The sequence below is a fragment of the Oncorhynchus keta genome, chromosome 10, assembly GCF_023373465.1.
Source record: "Oncorhynchus keta strain PuntledgeMale-10-30-2019 chromosome 10, Oket_V2, whole genome shotgun sequence".
Taxonomy (NCBI): Eukaryota; Metazoa; Chordata; class Actinopteri; order Salmoniformes; family Salmonidae; genus Oncorhynchus; species Oncorhynchus keta.
This window is the reverse complement of record NC_068430.1, coordinates 58228482-58246567: the sequence shown is the minus strand read 5'-3', so window position 1 is coordinate 58246567 and position 18086 is coordinate 58228482. Positions and strand designations below refer to the sequence as shown.

The 18086-nt window shown below is 44.2% G+C and overlaps 2 protein-coding genes and 1 pseudogene across 5 annotated transcripts; all 3 read left to right on the top strand.

Annotated features, from left to right (window-relative positions):
* The first annotated feature begins 9542 nt into the window (after positions 1 to 9542).
* LOC118389379 (protein ABHD14A-like) lies at positions 9543 to 12661 on the top strand (annotated as a pseudogene).
* Positions 12662 to 12764: 103 nt separating this feature from the next.
* LOC127932254 (uncharacterized) lies at positions 12765 to 15568 on the top strand. 4 transcript variants are annotated; one of them, XM_052527354.1, is made up of 9 exons: positions 12765 to 13143; positions 14136 to 14206; positions 14294 to 14470; positions 14561 to 14622; positions 14705 to 14794; positions 14882 to 14923; positions 14992 to 15165; positions 15245 to 15280; positions 15435 to 15568. In XM_052527354.1, exons 1-8 carry the CDS (start codon positions 12986 to 12988, stop codon positions 15278 to 15280), a joined length of 810 nt encoding a protein of 269 aa, XP_052383314.1. In that variant the 5' UTR covers positions 12765 to 12985; the 3' UTR covers positions 15435 to 15568. The 4 variants fall into 4 exon arrangements, 3 of the variants coding, with proteins under 3 accessions (XP_052383314.1, XP_052383315.1, XP_052383313.1); XM_052527355.1 differs by lacking the exon at positions 15435 to 15568 and adding an exon at positions 15378 to 15418; XR_008144678.1 differs by lacking the exon at positions 15435 to 15568 and adding an exon at positions 15378 to 15419 and having other exon boundaries at positions 14992 to 15280.
* On the top strand, positions 15459 to 17169 carry LOC127932253 (putative nuclease HARBI1). The gene is made up of 4 exons (XM_052527352.1): positions 15459 to 15930; positions 16000 to 16115; positions 16212 to 16323; positions 16418 to 17169. Exons 1-4 carry the CDS (start codon positions 15459 to 15461, stop codon positions 16786 to 16788), a joined length of 1071 nt encoding a protein of 356 aa, XP_052383312.1. The 3' UTR covers positions 16789 to 17169.
* The last annotated feature ends 917 nt before the right edge of the window (positions 17170 to 18086 follow it).

Below are 18086 nucleotides of genomic sequence, written 5' to 3'. Positions count from 1 at the left end.
GTTCTCGTCACTAGATTTCGTAGATGTCATTGTTAATAATTAACTAATTATTTGATAACAGTTACTCACCTATATTAATTTGATATATTTTTTAAATGTACCTTGAATTGATTTGGAACGAAAAAAACGCAGAATAATAATTCCTTTTCGGAATGATTTATTCGAAACACACTTTATATATCTGCTTCTGCAAACAGCAGGGTCAGTGCTGTTCAAAATCTTTGGGACACGTTTGTCTACACTGTGCGTTGTTGATATTGTAGTATATTTAGTTTACTTTATACGTATGGGATTACTGTTTCATTATTATTTTATTACACATTTCTTGAATCAAGTCATGTGAATACATTTTCAAATGATCAGAACGTAATCATATTTTGGTATACACTACCGGGAAAAAGTCTTAGAACACCTATTCATTCAATGGTTTTTCTTTATTTTTACTATTTTCTACATTGCAGACACATGGAATAATGTAGTAACCAAAAAAGTGTTAAACATATCAAATGTATTTTATATTTGAGATTATTCAAATAGCCACCATTTGCCTTAATGCCAAGAGTGTGCAAAGCGGTCATCCTCTCAACCAGCTGGAATGCTTTTCCAACAGTCTTGAAGGAGTTTCCATACATGCTGAGCACTTGCTGGCTGCTTTTCCTTCACTCTGCGGTCCGACTCATCCCAAACCATCTCTATTTGGTTGAGGTCGGGGGATTGTGGAGGCCGGGTCATCTGATGCAGCACTCTATCACTCTCCTTCTTGGCAAAATAGCTCTTACAAAGCCTTGAGGTGTGTTGGGTCATTGTCCTGTTGAAAAAGAAATTATCGCTGCAGAATGCTGTGGTAGCCATGCTGGTTTAGTGTTCCTTAAATTCTAAATAAATCACAGACAGTGTCACCAGCAAAGCACCCCCACACCATAACACCTCCTCCTCCATGCTTCATGGTTGGAAATACACATGCAGAGATCATCCGTTCACCAACATCTCACAAAGACATGGCAGTTGGAACCAAAAATCTCCAATTTGGACTCCAGACCAAAGGACACATTTCCACCGGTCTAATGTCATTGCTCGTGTTTCTTGGTCCAAGCAAATCTCTTATTATTATTGGTGTCCTTTAGTAGAGGTTCCTTTGCAGCAATTTGACCATGAAGGCCTGATTCACACAGTCTCCTCTGAAAAGTTGATGTTACTTGAACTTGTGAAGCATTTATTTGGGCTGCAATTTCTGAGGCTGGTAACGCTAATGAACTTATCCTCTGCAGCAGAGGTATCTCTGGGTCATCCATTCCTGTGGTTGTCCTCATTTTAAAAAACTTTTTTAACCTTTATTTAACTAGGCAATTCAGTTAAGAACAAATTCTTATTTTCAATGACGGCCTAGGAACAGTGGGTTAACTGCCTGTTCAGGGGCAGAACGATAGATTTGTACCTTGTCAGCTCGGGGATTTGAATTTGCACATTTTGGTTACTAGTCCAACACTCTAACCACTAGGCTACCCTGCCGCCTCATGATTGCCAGTTTCATCATAGCATGTGATGGTTTTTGCGCTTGCACATGAAGAAACTTTAAAAAATCTTGAAATTTGTGGAGTGGTTGAAAAGACAGTTTTAATGACTCCAACGTACGTGTATGTAAACTTCCGACTTCAACTGTATAAACAATATCTGAAGAAATCCACACAGTCTCTCTAAGGTCAGGGCGTACCCCCCCCCCAAACCTAAACCTATAGGGGAGGGTCTGGGTGGGCATCTATCCGCTGTGGCGGCTCTGGTGCGGGACGTGGACCCCGCTCCACCTTAGGCTCGCTGCGGGCCCCGCAGCTGCCAGAGTTGCCCCTCGCAGCGGGCCCCGGACAGGAGGGCGACGCTGGCAGCTCCGGACAGGAGGGCGACTCTGGCAGCTCCGGACAGGAGGGTGACTCTGGCAGCTCCGGACAGGAGGGCGACTCTGGCAGCTCTGGACAGGTGACAGGCACAGGACTCACCAGGCTGGGGAGACATATAGGCGGCCTCCTCCTTGGCCGAGGCACCGGACACACTGGGCTGTGGAGGCGCACTGGCGGTCTCGAGTGCAGAGCTGGCCCCACCCATTCTGGCTGGATGCCAGCTTCCACCCGGCAAATGCGGGACGCTGGCACCGAGTATACCGGCCTGTGAATGCTCGGCCTAGACACAGTGAGCATCACCCCATAGCACATGCTCACCCCGTTAAGCAAGGGGAGTGGGCTCAGGTCTCCAACCTGACTCCGCCACACTCCCCGTGTGCCACCTTCCAAAAATGTTTTGGAGGCTGCCTCTCGGGCTTCCTTGCCAGCCGTGTTCCCTCATACTGCTGGTTCCCTTCTCCTGCTGCCTCCGCTCTCCTGGCTGCCTCCACCTGTTCCCATGGGAGGCGATCCCTTCCAGCCAGGATCTCTTCCCATGTGTAGGATCCCTTGCCGTCCAGAATGTCCTCCCATCTCCAGTCCTCTATTCCACGTTGTTTGGTCCTTTGGTGGTGGGTAGTTCTGTAACGGCTGTTGGAAGGAGAGGACCAAGGTGCAGCGTGGTACGTGTTCATGCTTTTATTTGAACTGAACACTGAAATAACAAAAATAACAAAGAGAACGAACGAAACCGAAACAGTTCTGTCTGGTGCAGACACAAAAACAGAAAACATAGAACACAAAACATAGAATGCCCACCCCAACTCACGGGTCAGGGCATGACACGGTCTCCCTGACGAGACTACGTTGAGTAAATAAACCACCTCTACCCTCCGTTCTATTTGCGAACGTACAATCAGTGTACGAGTGCTGTTTGAGACTCTCCTATCAACGGGACCTGAAGAACTGTAATATCCTATGTTTCTCTGAGTCGTGGCTGAACAAGGACATAGACAATATACATCTGTCTGTTTTTCCTATGCATTGTCAAGACCGATCGGCAGCTTCGGGGAAAGGTTAAGGGGGTAGGTGTGTGTCTCTTTGTTAAGAACAGCTGGTGCACAATCTCTAATGTTAAGGAAGTCTCAAGGTTTGCTCGCCTGAGTTAGAATACCTCATGATGAACTTCAGACCATACTTTTTTTCTATACTTTAGAACCGGAACCCCCATCAGAAGCTAGCCAGCTAACTAGCTACTAGCTAGTACTCAGTTAGCCACTGCTAGCGGTCTTCAAAGCTAACTAGGACACCAGCGCGACATCAACCCAGAGCATATCAGACTGCTTTTTCTCTACCATATCTCCGGATTCCTACCGCAAGCTCTGAACCTTTACACCGGATCATCGCAACTAGCTGGCTGCAATCCGAGTGGCTACTCCTGGCTAACGTCTCTGTCCCAAAGCAAGCACCAGTTAGCCTTGAGCTAACCTCGAGCTAAGCCCATCTCCCGACTAGCCTTCCGGAAACCTGCCTCACCCACTGTAATACGGAATCGCTATTACTTTTAATTTTAATTTTATTTTTATGACTCACTCAAGAACCTCCAGACGCTAACCAGCTAACTAGCTACAAGCTATTTAGTCATTGTTAGTTTTTTTTTTTTTTTTTTTTAAACCTGGATAACACTCGCCAGTCCAGCTTCCCTGCCCATCCACCACTGCCCCCTGGACACTGATCTCTTGGCTACATAGCTGACGCACGCTGGACTGTCCATTAATCACGGTACTCCATTCTGCTTGTTTGTTTTATCTGTCGGCCCGGTTGCCTAGTCAACGCCATTTTACCTGCTGTTTGTTGTGCTAGCTGATTAGCCTCGCCTACTGTTTTTAGCTAGCTTTCCCAATTCAACACCTGTGATTACTGTATGCCTCGCTGTATGTCTCTCCCAAATGTCAATATGCCTTGTATACTGTTGTTCAGGTTAGTTATCATTGTTTTAGTTCACAATGGAGCCCCTAGATCCACTCTGCATACCCCTGTTACCTCCTTTGTCCCACCTCCCACACATGCGGTGACCTCACCCATTACAACCAGCATGTCCAGAGATACAACCTCTCTCATCATCACCCAGTGCCTGGGCTTACCTCCGCTGTACCCGCACCCCACCATACCCCTGTCTGCGCATTATGCCCTGAATATATTCTACCATGCCCAGAAACCTGCTCCTCTTATCCTCTGCCCCCAACGCTCTAGGCGACCAGTTTTGATAGCCTTTAGCCGCACCCTCATACTACTCCTTCTCTGTTCCGCGGGTGATGTGGAGGTAAACCCAGGCCCTGCATGTCCCCAGGTACCCTCATTTGTTGACTTCTGTGATCGAAAAAGCCTTGGTTTTATGCATGTCAACATCAGAAGCCTCCTCCCTAAGTTTGTTTTACTCACTGCTTTAGCACACTCTGCTAACCCTGATGTCCTTGCCGTGTCTGAATCCTGGCTCAGGAAGGCCACCAAAAATTCTGAGATTTCCATACCCAACTATAACATCTTCCGTCAAGATAGAACTGCCAAAGGGGGCGGAGTCGCAGTCTACTGCAGAGATAGCCTGCAAAGTAATGTCATACTTTCCAGGTCCATACCCAAACAGTTTGAACTACTAATTTTGAAAATTACTCTCTCCAGAAATAAGTCTCTCACTGTTGCCGCCTGCTACCGACCACCCTCAGCTCCCAGCTGTGCCCTGGACACCATTTGTGAATTGATCGCCCCCCATCTAGCTTCAGAGTTTGTTCTGTTAGGTGACCTAAACTGGGATATGCTTAACACCCCAGCAGTCCTACAATCTAAGCTAGATGCCCTCAATCTCACTCAAATCATCAAGGAACCCACCAGGTACAACCCTAACTCTGTAAACAAGGGCACCCTCATAGACGTCATCCTGACCAACTGGCCCTCCAAATACACCTCCGCTGTCTTCAACCAGGATCTCAGCGATCACTGCCTCATTGCCTGTATCCGCCATGGAGCCGCAGTCAAACGACCACCCCTCATCACTGTCAAACGCTCCCTAAAACACTTCTGTGAGCAGGCCTTTCTAATCGACCTGGCCCGGGTATCCTGGAAGGTCATTGACCTCATCCCGTCAGTTGAGGATGCATGGTCATTCTTTAAAAGTAACTTCCTCACCATTTTAGATAAGCATGCTCCGTTCAAAAAATGCAGAACCAAGAACAGATACAGCCCTTGGTTCACTCCAGACCTGACTGCCCTCGACCAGCACAAAAACATCCTGTGGCAGACTGCAATAGCATTGAATAGCCCCCGTGATATGCAACTGTTCAGGGAAGTCAGGAACCAATACACGCAGTCAATCAGGAAAGCTAAGGCCAGCTTCTTCAGGCAGAAGTTTGCATCCTGTAGCTCCAACTCCAAAAAGTTCTGGGACACTGTGAAGTCCATGGAGAACAAGAGCACCTCCTCCCAGCTGCCCACTGCACTGAGGCTAGGTAACACGGTCTCCACCGATAAATCCATGATTATCGAAAACTTCAATAAGCACTTCTCAACGGCTGGCCATGCCTTCCGCCTGGCTACTCCAACCTCGGCCAACAGCTCCGCCCACCCCGCAGCTCCTCGCCCAAGCCTCTCCAGGTTCTCCTTTACCCAAATCCAGATAGCAGATGTTCTGAAAGAGCTGCAAAACCTGGACCCGTACAAATCAGCTGGGCTTGACAATCTGGACCCTCTATTTCTGAAACTATCTGCCGCCATTGTCGCAACCCCTATTACCAGCCTGTTCAACCTCTCTTTCATATCGTCTGAGATCCCCAAGGATTGGAAAGCTGCCGCAGTCATCCCCCTCTTCAAAGGGGGAGACACCCTGGACCCAAACTGTTATAGACCTATATCCATCCTGCCCTGCCTATCTAAGGTCTTCGAAAGCCAAGTCAACAAACAGGTCACTGACCATCTCGAATCCCACCGTACCTTCTCCGCTGTGCAATCTGGTTTCCGAGCGGGTCACGGGTGCACCTCAGCCACACTCAAGGTACTAAACGATATCATAACCGCCATCGATAAAAGACAGTACTGTGCAGCCGTCTTCATCGACCTCGCCAAGGCTTTCGACTCTGTCAATCACCATATTCTTATCGGCAGACTCAATAGCCTCGGTTTTTCGGATGACTGCCTTGCCTGGTTCACCAATTACTTTGCAGACAGAGTTCAGTGTGTCAAATCGGAGGGCATGCTGTCCGGTCCTCTGGCAGTCTCTATGGGGGTGCCACAGGGTTCAATTCTCGGGCCGACTCTTTTCTCTGTATATATCAATGATGTTGCTCTTGCTGCGGGCGATTCCCTGATCCACCTCTACGCAGACGACACCATTCTATATACTTTCGGCCCGTCATTGGACACTGTGCTATCTAACCTCCAAACGAGCTTCAATGCCATACAGCACTCCTTCTGTGGCCTCCAACTGCTCTTAAACGCGAGTAAAACCAAATGCATGCTTTTCAACCGATCGCTGCCTGCACCCGCATGCCCGACTAGCATCACCACCCTGGATGGTTCCGACCTTGAATATATGGACATCTATAAGTACCTAGGTGTCTGGCTAGACTGCAAACTCTCCTTCCAGACTCACATCAAACATCTCCAATCGAAAATCAAATCAAGAGTCGGCTTTCTATTCCGCAACAAAGCCTCCTTCACTCACGCCGCCAAGCTTACCCTAGTAAAACTGACTATCCTACCGATCCTCGACTTCGGCGATGTCATCTACAAAATGGCTTCCAACACTCTACTCAGCAAACTGGATGCAGTCTATCACAGTGCCATCCGTTTTGTCACTAAAGCACCTTATACCACCCACCACTGCGACTTGTATGCTCTAGTCGGCTGGCCCTCACTACATATTCGTCGCCAGACCCACTGGCTCCAGGTCATCTATAAGTCCATGCTAGGTAAAGCTCCGCCTTATCTCAGTTCACTGGTCACGATGGCAACACCCATCCGTAGCATGCGCTCCAGCAGGTGTATCTCACTGATCATCCCTAAAGCCAACACCTCATTTGGCCGCCTTTCGTTCCAGTACTCTGCTGCCTGTGACTGGAACGAACTGCAAAAATCGCTGAAGTTGGAGACTTTTATCTCCCTCACCAACTTCAAACATCAGCTATCCGAGCAGCTAACCGATCGCTGCAGCTGTACATAGTCTATTGGTAAATAGCCCACCCATTTTCACCTACCTCATTCCCATACTGTTTTTATACTGTTTTTTATTTATTTACTTTTCTGCTCTTTTGCACACCAATATCTCCACCTGTACATGACCATCTGATCATTTATCACTCCAGTGTTAATCTGCAAAATTGTAATTATTCGCCTACCTCCTCATGCCTTTTGCACACATTGTATATAGACTGCCCATTTTTTTTTCTACTGTGTTATTGACTTGTTAATTGTTTACTCCATGTGTAACTCTGTGTTGTCTGTTCACACTGCTATGCTTTATCTTGGCCAGGTCGCAGTTGCAAATGAGAACTTGTTCTCAACTAGCCTACCTGGTTAAATAAAGGTGAAATAAAAATAAAATAAAAACTATTTACCAAGAAAGTTATCTATATTTTTCTTTGCTGTCTATTTACCACCACAAACCAATGCTGGCACTAAGACTGCACTCATGTATGTACCAAATGTATAGGGCCATAAAGAAACAAGACAATGCACATCCAGAGGCGGCGCTCCTAGTGGTTGGTGATTCCAAAGCAGGGAAACTGAAATTCGTCTTACCTCATTTTTACCAGCATGTCACCTGTGCAACTTCAGGTGAAATGCATACAAAGCTCTTCTCGCCCTCCATTAGGCAAATCTGACCATAACCCTATTCTCCTGATTCCTGCTTACAAGCACAAACTCAAACAGGAAGTACCAGTGACGCACTCAATAAGGAAGTGGTCTGATGAAGGGGAAGCTAAGCTACAGGACTGTTTCGCAAGCACAGACTGGAATATGTTCCGGGATTCATTCGATTACATTGAGGCTTTTACCACATCAGTCACCGGCTTCAATAATAAGTGTTTTGACAACGTTGTCCCCATAGTGATCGTACGTATATATCCCTAAACTATCACGGATTACAAAAGGGAAACCCAGCCACGGGCTGCCGATTGACGCGAGCCTACCAGACTAGCTAAATTCCTTCTACAACACTGAACCATGCATGAGAACAGATGGATTACCAGGACGCATACTCAGAGCATGCGCTGACCAGCTGGCAAGTGTGTTCACTGACATTTTCAACCTCTCCCTGACTCAGTCTGTAATAGCTACATGTTTCAAGCAGACCACCATAGTCCCTTTGCCAAGAACGCCATGGTAACCTGTCGAAATGACTATCGCCCCATAGCACCCACATCTGTAGCCATGAAATGCTTTGAAAGGCTGGTCAGGGCTCACATTAACGGCATCATCCCAAACACCCTGGAACCAGTCCAATTTCCATACCGCCCCAACAGATCCACATATGACACAATCTATATTGCAATTTACACTGCCGTCTCCCACCTGGACAAGAGGAACACCTACGTGAGAATGCTGTTCATTGACTACAGCTCAGCTTTGAACACCATAGAACCCTCAAAGCTCATCACTAAGCTCAGGACCCTGGGACTGAACATCTCTCTCTACAAATGGATCCTGGACTTCCTGACGAGCCGCCCCCAGGTGGTGAGGTGGCCCCTCCGGGTGTGTGCTTAGTCCCCTCCTCTACTACCTGTTCACCCACAAATGCGTGGCTCTAACACCATCATTAAGGTTGCTGGTGACACGATGGTGGTTGGCCTGTTCACCAATGACGATGAGACAGCCTATAGGGAGGAGGTCAGTGACCTGGCAGTGTGGTGCCAGGACAACAACCTCTCCCTCAACGTCAGCAAGACAGAGGAGCTGATCGTGGACTACAGGAAACGGAGGCCGAGCACTCCCCCACCTACATCGATGGGGCTGTAGTGGAGCAGGTTGAGAGCTTGAATTTCCTCAGTGTCCACATCACTAAGGAATTATCATGGTCCACACACACAGTCATGAGGAAGGCATGACAACACCTCTTCCCCCTCAGCTGGCTCCTCAGATCCTACAAAAACTATGCAGCTGCACCATTGAGAGCATGTTGACTGGCTGAATCACCGATAGGTATGGCAACTGCTTGGTATCCGACCACAAAGCGCTACAGATGGTAGATGCCCAGTACATCACTGGGGCCGAGCTCCCTGCCATCCAGGACCTCTATACCAGGTGGTGTCAGAGGAAGGCCCGCACAATTGTCAAAGACTCCAGCCACCAGTAAATGGTAACGATGCACCAAGTCTAGAACCAACAGGGCCCTGAACAGCTTCTATCCCCAAGCCATAAGACTGCTGATTAGTTAGTCCAGGTAGCTATTGGTTAACTATTCAACTATCTGCATTTATCCCTTTTGCACTAACTCTTGTGACTCATCACATACACTTCTTGGCCAGTTTATTACACTACTCCATTCACAAAAATAGATCGCCCCTACAGACAGTGAGTCACATGGGCCATGGGGCACTAAATTAAGCAGGCAGGCAGGCAGGCAGGCATTGAGAATGGCAAGAATTGTGCAAGCTAATAGGCGGGCCACAAACAGACATAATGTCACAGTACAACAATGGTGTGCAGAACTGCAATTTCGGAACACGCAACTCATTGATCTTTGTCACGGATGGGCTATTGCAGCAGACGACCACGCCGGGTTCCACTCCTATCAGCTAAAAACAAGAAGAATCGACTCCAGTGGGCACGCAATCACCAACACTGGACAATTGAGGAGTGGAAAAACATTGCCTGGTCCGACGAATCACGGTTCCTGTTGCGTCATGCTGATGGCAGAGTCAGTCCCACCAGCCTCCTCGGATAGCCAGTTAGAATCATGGGTTCTCATTGAATTCCACAAATGCTTATTCACACTTTTTATAGTGCTTTATCAGTTGGTTTCCCTTCTCCTCTCTCACTATCCCTTTTTCTCTAAATCCTTTCCTCCCTCCAGGATTTGGAAACTCTCCAGACTCGGATGCTCTGAAGATGGTTCAGCACCGGGTGGACCTCCTTGGGAGGATGATGGAGACACTGGGTGTCCGGACAACGGTGCTGCTGAGCCCATTTATGAGCGGCCACTACTCCATCCCCTTCCTCACGAAACACAGTGCCCAGCTCCACGGCTTCATCCCCATAGCCCCTGTCGGAAACCGCAACTACACCCCTCAGCAGTACCAGGGCTTCCAGGCGAGAACTGCAATGCTGGATGTCTAGGTGGGTTATATAGGAGCTTTACAGGCCTGAGAGTGGGTCCATTACAACTCAAGGAGTATCAGCGATTGTAAATGATTCACTAGCAAAAGTGGCATAAAGTGAACCAATATAAAAATAAACCTCAATAAAGCAAAAAAATGTAGTAAATTGTGGGAGGAACTAGATAAGCTATTTTGGGGCGTGAGACCCAGCCAGCTTCTAGTGTGGTGCTACTAGTAGTAGCAGCAGAAGCAGTATGAAAATGCAGTAGGAAAGATGGCAATGACGAAGCATAAATACATAGTTGTATTTTATTGACTTTGTAATGGTTAGGCTACATAGTTGCTCTTAACCAGTTAGAATCTGACATAATGGTCTTGGGCACAGAGAAATGCACCAATAACAACAACAGGATATTGTCGTCTTGGATTAGTGCAAGTCCTTGATTGGTTTAAGATTATCCTTGGCTGGGTTTACTAGGCTCAAACACAGTCTGAGTTTATGTGTTTTAAATTTAATTACAGAGCACCTCTATCAGTAAATAAGATTTGATATTTGTCTAAGGATATGGTTTTGTTTACATGTATAAAAAAATATTTAAAAAAGAAAAAATAAAGTTATACAATGGAGTCCAAAATGATTGGATTCCTTGATCAAGATGAGCAAAAAAGACTGTATGAAATAAATAATACAAATACTGAGCTCTATTGTATGCACACACAAAAATGAAACGATATTTTATACTAATACAATTGCTCAGAGAAAGCGATTTTGTTTAACACATAATAAAATAAAATCTAAAGATAGTGGTCAAAGTAATTTGTTCCCCTGTTTTCAATACTCCCACACCCTCCCCTTGCGAGAATAACTCTGGCTGATTTGCTGCTTTTCAGACAATTGAGAAATCGATCCACATCCTCAAGCAATAAACCGAAATCTGTCTACTTTCTAAATTCTATCTCAGATTCTGCTGGTGACATCATTTCAAAGATCTACCACCATATTTTGCAGTCGGGATGACGAGATATTTTCTGGTGGTTTGAATTGAAGAGCGAGGTCCATAAGAGCAGATAAAGGATATCAAGGATCTGGAAATATTCTGTATGGAAGAATGGTCTAAGATCCCTCTCCATGTGTTCTCCAATCATAAAACATGTTAGAAAAAGGCTCAGTGTCGTTATTCCCGCAAGGGAGGGTGCTGGAGTATTGAAAACGGGAACAAATAACTTTGACCCCTATCTTTTTTTACATTTATTTTGTATTACTTGTTAAACAAAATCTATATCTTCGCAATTGTATTAGTATAAAATATTAGAATATAAAACGTGTTTTTACACACAATACAGCTCAGTATTTGTATTTATTTTAGAGTATTTTTTTTTCTCATCTGTTTCAAGGGATCCAATCATTTTGCACCCCACTGTATAACCGACCTGTTTATGTTGTGCATCCATGCAAAATGACCACTAGGTTGCAGAATGAAGCTACGAGTATCTGTAATGCATTGGCACAATGACAGTCTGTTTTTATCTGTTGAGAACAGCATGCCCTCTTTGTTTTATGATATTGATGTGTCAATTAAATCTCTCTTTTTTTTTACTCTAGTCTGAGAAGTAATACTGTTCATAAATGTACATTAAAACACTAATGTAAGGTTGCAAAATTCGGTTGGAGGATTCCCGGATTTCACACTTATTCCGTGCTGATTCTAGGAATCTTCCAACTGGGATTTCGGGAAAATGTTGGGAAAGTTACTTGAAATGTTCAGCCCTCCACTAATATATCGTATTGTGATCCCTGTTTTCTTCTATTTCCCTATGCAGACTCATACTCTGTGTTCGGAGCACTGGACACCAACCTGGGGGCCCAGTCCCACAAGAACCTCATGCAGCTCCTACACCACTCAGTCCTGAAAATGGATGGGGGCGCGCCCTGCCCGCTACATGGATAAACCTGGGGAGTTCCACCATTCACTGTTAGACTTTCTCAAGCAAACTGGAGTGAGTGGAGAAGAAACATTGTGGGATAGAAGAGCGATACAGGGTTGTGTTTGCATGGAAGCGGAGGATTATTATGCAATTCAGATAAAAGGAAAGTAGACCTCTGGAATAACAGGGCAAAGGCTGCTTTGATATGATAAATTGCCCCCCCTAGTCACCCCGGTGGAGTTGCTTCCATTACGATGCTTTTGTTAACATCCCGTTCAATAGAAAGCAACTCTAAAATAAGTTTGCTCTTTAAAGGCAAGTAGAGCATCTAGTACAGTATATGCACATTCAAAGTATTTATTGTTCTACAGGCACCATTATTGGTTCCATGATAAAAATCAGTTGACATGATGATAAAGAGGTGTAAAGAGAGCTAGGGAGATAGTCCCAGGGTCGTATTCATAAGTGCACACCATAGCAAAATGTTTTGCAACAGAAAACTAAACTAGCACGGGTCCTGTGTGATCATTCCAATTACAGTGCTGTATCTACTAAATCTGTGGAAAGCTGTTACAACCAGAAAAGTATACTCCGTTCCATGTTTTTGTTATGACAATGACCACTACTTATTTTATAATGAACTTGTACATAACAGGGGCCTGTTGCACAAAAGTAGAATTAAGACATCCGGGATAAATGACTAAACTGAGCTCAATGAAGCCAAAACATGTGCGTCCAGGCTTAATTGGTTGCACAAAGACCAAGCCAGGATGAGCAGACACGGATTCATTAAGCCGGGTGAAACCAATCCTGGATAGGTGCGCGCTCACGGCTCACTCAAATAGACCCCGCCACAGATCACAGATTAACTGATTTACCATGGCAACTAGAGCCGCGTACTTTTCCCCGTCGGAAGCACAAATCCTCATGGAGGCATACGAGGAGGTAAAAGATATAATTAAGAAGAAAGGCAACACCGCCACAGTGATAAAGCAAAGAGAAAAAGCGTGGCAAAGTATTGCAGACCGCCTGAATGCGTAAGTAGTGCACAATTACACACTCACCGCTCCGCTGAAACATCACAATTACAATTCAAATATTTAATTCACATCTCCAAAAACGCAGTTGTACTGTAATTATGAAACGGTTCAATTTTTTATTGAAATGCACTGCAGATATGAGTGAAATTGTGTAAAGTAAGTCCATCACACTGTATAAAGCTATGATAAATTATTATTAAAGCCTTACATTATTATTTAACGTTACTCCGCTCAGTACGGTTTAATCTTAGCCGTTGTACTCTGCTTCTTATGTTGTCCACCGTTTTTTTTGTGTTTCTCCTGCTTTCATTAATGTAAAGCTGCTTTGACAGAATGAAACAATTGTGAAAAGTGCTATATAAATAAAATTTAATTGAATAAATAGATGAGCTATAATAATAATCACTTTAATTTATATAGCGCCTTTCAAATGACCCAAGGTCGGTTGCTCACTGCACTGCAAAAATGTCTTTCTTACTTAGTATTTTTGTCTTGTTTTCAGTAAAAAAAAAATATCTAAAAAACATCTTGAATATTTTCTTGAGCAAAATTACCTAGGAAAATAAGCAAAAAAATCTGCCAGTGAAACGAGAATTTTTCTAAAATTAAGTGTTTATGGAAAAAGTAATAATAAATAATAATAATAATAATAATAATAATATGCCATTTAGCTGACGCTTTTATCCAAAGCGACTTACAGTCATGTGTGCATACATTCTACGTAAGTAAACTTATTTCAAGAGAATTTTTATTATATTGACAGATTTTTTATTTGCTTGTTTTAAGCACACATTTACTTAAAGTTTATATTTTTTGTCTAAACTATACTTATTTTGCTAGGTCATTTAGCAAATCAAGAAAATACATCTTTATTTAAGTTTTTTTTTTGTTGATATTTTTACTGAAAACAAGACAAAAATACCAAGTAATTTTTTGCAGTGTGACTCCATTAAATGTGTGTGTGTGTGTGTGTGTGTGTGTGTGTGTAGATTAAACATGAACGGGCCAAAACGGACATGGCAGCAGGTCAAAATCAAATACAAGAACATTCTGCAGAATGGTATGGTCCCTGACTAATATTTAACAAAGCACAAGCATATATTGTACCCAGAAGGTGCCTGCTCACACATTGTCTGTACTGTTTTAGCAGTGAAAAAGAATACCCACAGACAAGGCACGGGTGGTGGGTCACCAAAGGCTGACCTTACCCCAACAGAGGACATGGCCTTGGAGCTAAATAAAGGCAGGCCCGTCTTAGAGGGGATCCCTGGGGGGAAAGAGACGAGCATAGGTTCCTCCCAAGATGCCACCCGCTTCATTCAAGGTATGTCCTTCCATCTCTACATGGGATACAACCACATTCATATTGAATCAATTTGGACTGTCTGACTTTGGTTTACCTATTGCCTTGCAGTGTCTGGCAGCACTGTGTTCCTGTTAGAGCCACCAGCACAAGCACCAGACGATGCTGATCCAGTGAGTACTCCATCAAAGGCATACTGTAGGCCTGGCATGTCTTGTCTACTAGCTTCAATATGAATCCGATTAAATGTGATAGGGTGAAGGCCCCAGTGCAGCAGCAACAGCACATGATGGAGACGATGATGATGAGGAGGAGACCATCTCTCTGGATTCCAGAAGGCATGAGGTATCATGGTAAGACTGTGAAAGTACTATTTACTCTACAATGGTGAGGAGTCCTCATCAAAATCAAAAAATCTAATTTCTTTTACAGGACCCAGATGCTATACAGTGGGAAAACCAGCCTGGCAACATAGTGCGTATTAATAAAAGGACACCACATCCTGCCAAATTCCAGCTGCGCTAATTGTATTGTGTTCACAGAGCTCACAAGCTATCAGAAAGTTGTATGGCAACCACCTCCGGCGCCAAATAGAACTGGCAGACATAGACATTCAGTACAAGAAGAAAAAGATGGAAAATCTTGCACTGGAGTCCGAAATAAAAAAGAGGACAATTAGGAAACTGGACCTTGAAATAAAAAAACTTGAGAGGGAGGTGAGATATGCCTTCAATGTACACTGTATGCTAACTGTAACACAAATGTATTAATCATTATTTGTATTTCCTCCCCCAGCTCCAAGAAGATGACACAGCTCAAAATAAAAATTAGGTATATTCTCGTAAAGTCAAGTGAGCCATGACATATGAGCTCTTATTGTGAGCACACAGGACGGTGGCATCTTTCTAAGGTTTTTTAATTTTCCCAGCAATCAGTACAACCAAGTCATCGTTATAAGGCATCGCCCTCTTTGCCCACCCCCCAGCACCAGGTGTGGCCACTAGCCTATATGAAGGCCCAAAATTGTGTGTTCCTTTCTGCTCTGACAATGGCATGCCCATTCGTGCGAGATGTGGTGGATGAAGAAGCACTTGTGCTGAGGAGAGCCTTCAGGCGAGAAAGGGTCTTCAGGGACCGGTTGGACCCACTGGCCTTCCCTGACGACCATCTATATGAAAGATACAGGTTTTCTGCAGATGGCATCAGGTATCTATGCAGACTACTGGGTCCCAGGATTAAGCACCGCACTGCACGGAGCCATGCACTGAGTGTGGAGCAAATGGTTTGTGTGGCCTTGCGCTTTTTTGCTAGTGGAGCCTTCCTGTACTCAGTGGGGGATGCAGAACAGCTGAACAAGGCCACAATTTGCCGCACAATAAGGAGTGTGTGTCTGGCTATCAAAGCATTAGCAGATGTCTTCATCTCCTTCCCTGGCCACAGAAGACTCTGTGACATCAAAGAGGAGTTCTATAGGATTGCAGGTAAGAGGATCTACAAATTACAGGACAACTGTTAACACATAGTAGGATACTCATTACTTTGTGTGACAGGTTTCCCCAATGTCATTGGTGCAGTGGACTGCACACACATACGGATAAAAGCCCCCTCAGGTGCCCATGAGGCCGATTTTGTGAATAGGAAATCCTTTCACAGCATTAATGTTCAGGTGAACATAACTTTTTGATATTGTCCATTGACGAACACTCTGCATTGCCAGTGATGTGCATTGATTGGTGTAATATTCCTCATCTTATGATTTCAGATGGTCTGCAATGCTGACTGTGTGATCAGCAATGTTGTGGCAAAATGGCCTGGCTCAGTCCATGACTCCAGAATCTTTCGGGCCTCTGAAATCTATCAGTGCCTATCACAAGGTAAGCCACACAACCCCTATTTATAACCATCATGGCTGTGTCAAGAATATCACTGTGTTTATGAGGTAGTAATGATGAGATTTTGTGTTGACAGGTGAATTCTCTGGTGTGTTGCTGGGAGACAGGGGGTATGGCTGCCAGCCTTTTCTCCTGACACCTTTCACAGACCCCCAGGAAGCACAGCAGGCCTACAACCATGCCCATGCCAGGACCAGGGCCAGAGTTGAAATGACCTTTGGCCTCCTGAAGGCACGCTTTCACTGCCTTCACAAATTAAGGGTCAGCCCTGTTAGGGCATGTGATATTACTGTGGCTTGTGCTGTCCTCCACAATGTGGCCTGCCTGAGGAAGGAGAGGGCCCCCAGAGTGCCACCAGGCATGGACTGGGACAATCCGGCAATCTTCCCTGATGACGACAGTGGTCGGCTGCTGAGGGACCAATATGTGTTGAATTATTTTAGTTAGTATGTGTGCTTTCAATTTTGGTTAAATATGTCCTGCGGTGGCAGAGGAATTTGGTTTTTTTTGGGTTCGTTTTTTTACGAATTTGGCCTCTTATGATGTTTGTGCGGTATACTGTGTGTAATACAAGGCTGCAGGGAGGCTACTGCATCCATTCATTTGTCTGTTCAGTTGATGTGTATGGATTTGTCCTGCATTTATTTTAGTGTGCAGACATGCAGGGTGTGTTATATACAGACCTTTGAATGTGTATGTATCATTTTGTATAATATGCTTGGATTCTGTGCTTTCCATCTTGTAGAGTCACTGTGACTTCAGTTTCGAAAGGAGCTGATGGTTTACCTGCTTTGTTTTGTCCTTATTCAATAAAGGAACATAATGTTACACATTGTGTTTTTATATTCATATGGAATGTGTATTTGTTTATATGACAGAGTACTAGGGCCACACTGAAGAAAAAGGATAAAGTCATAAATTTATGAGGCTGGTTCTTTCTGCAGAAAAGCTACATATTGTTTTTACAGTTTTGATACTTATGACAATGTGATACTTAATATTCTGGCACATCAGCATGTCTTTGTTTATGAAACCATACTGAAGTACAATTTCACAAAATGCCCCGCATCTGTCATTTTAACAACTGTCCTCCTTTAAAACAACTGGTTACAATATTATGACTTGTCTTTTTTTTTCCCCTCTGTGGCCCTAATATTCTATCATTTTATATATAGTCTATGGGAAACTGTAAATTATCTAATGATAGCAACATCTAAAAATCATTTTTTATCCAAAATCATTGAAATTAATGATCACAAACGTTTAAATAATGACAGTGGGTCTAGTTATATGTGATAACAATGTATAGTGAGCAGTGAAATAACTATTGGTTTCCATTTGTGGTGACTGCTGACTGACATTAGGGATGAGATTAAATAGATCCTGGAATTTAGCCTGGTCTGGAGCAGGCTAGCTCCACATAATAAATCTCCATGGTAATTTATACCATAACATATCCTCCTGCCCCCTATCCATCTTTAGTGCAACCGGATTACGGATCAATTGAGCCAGGATCACCAAGATATCCTGGCTTAATCCCTTATCCTAGTTTTGTGCAACAGGCCCCAGGTGATTTTGTTTTTCATTGGACAACAAATAAAAGCATCAAAAGTTAAATGGCTTAAGCAATCATGTCCTCTATTTGAGTTGTGCTGTTATTGTGCTAAATTTCCTTTAATAGGACTTCAGAAAACAGTTATGTATTTAGTAATTGTTAGTTTACAAAACATACACGTTTGAGCAAA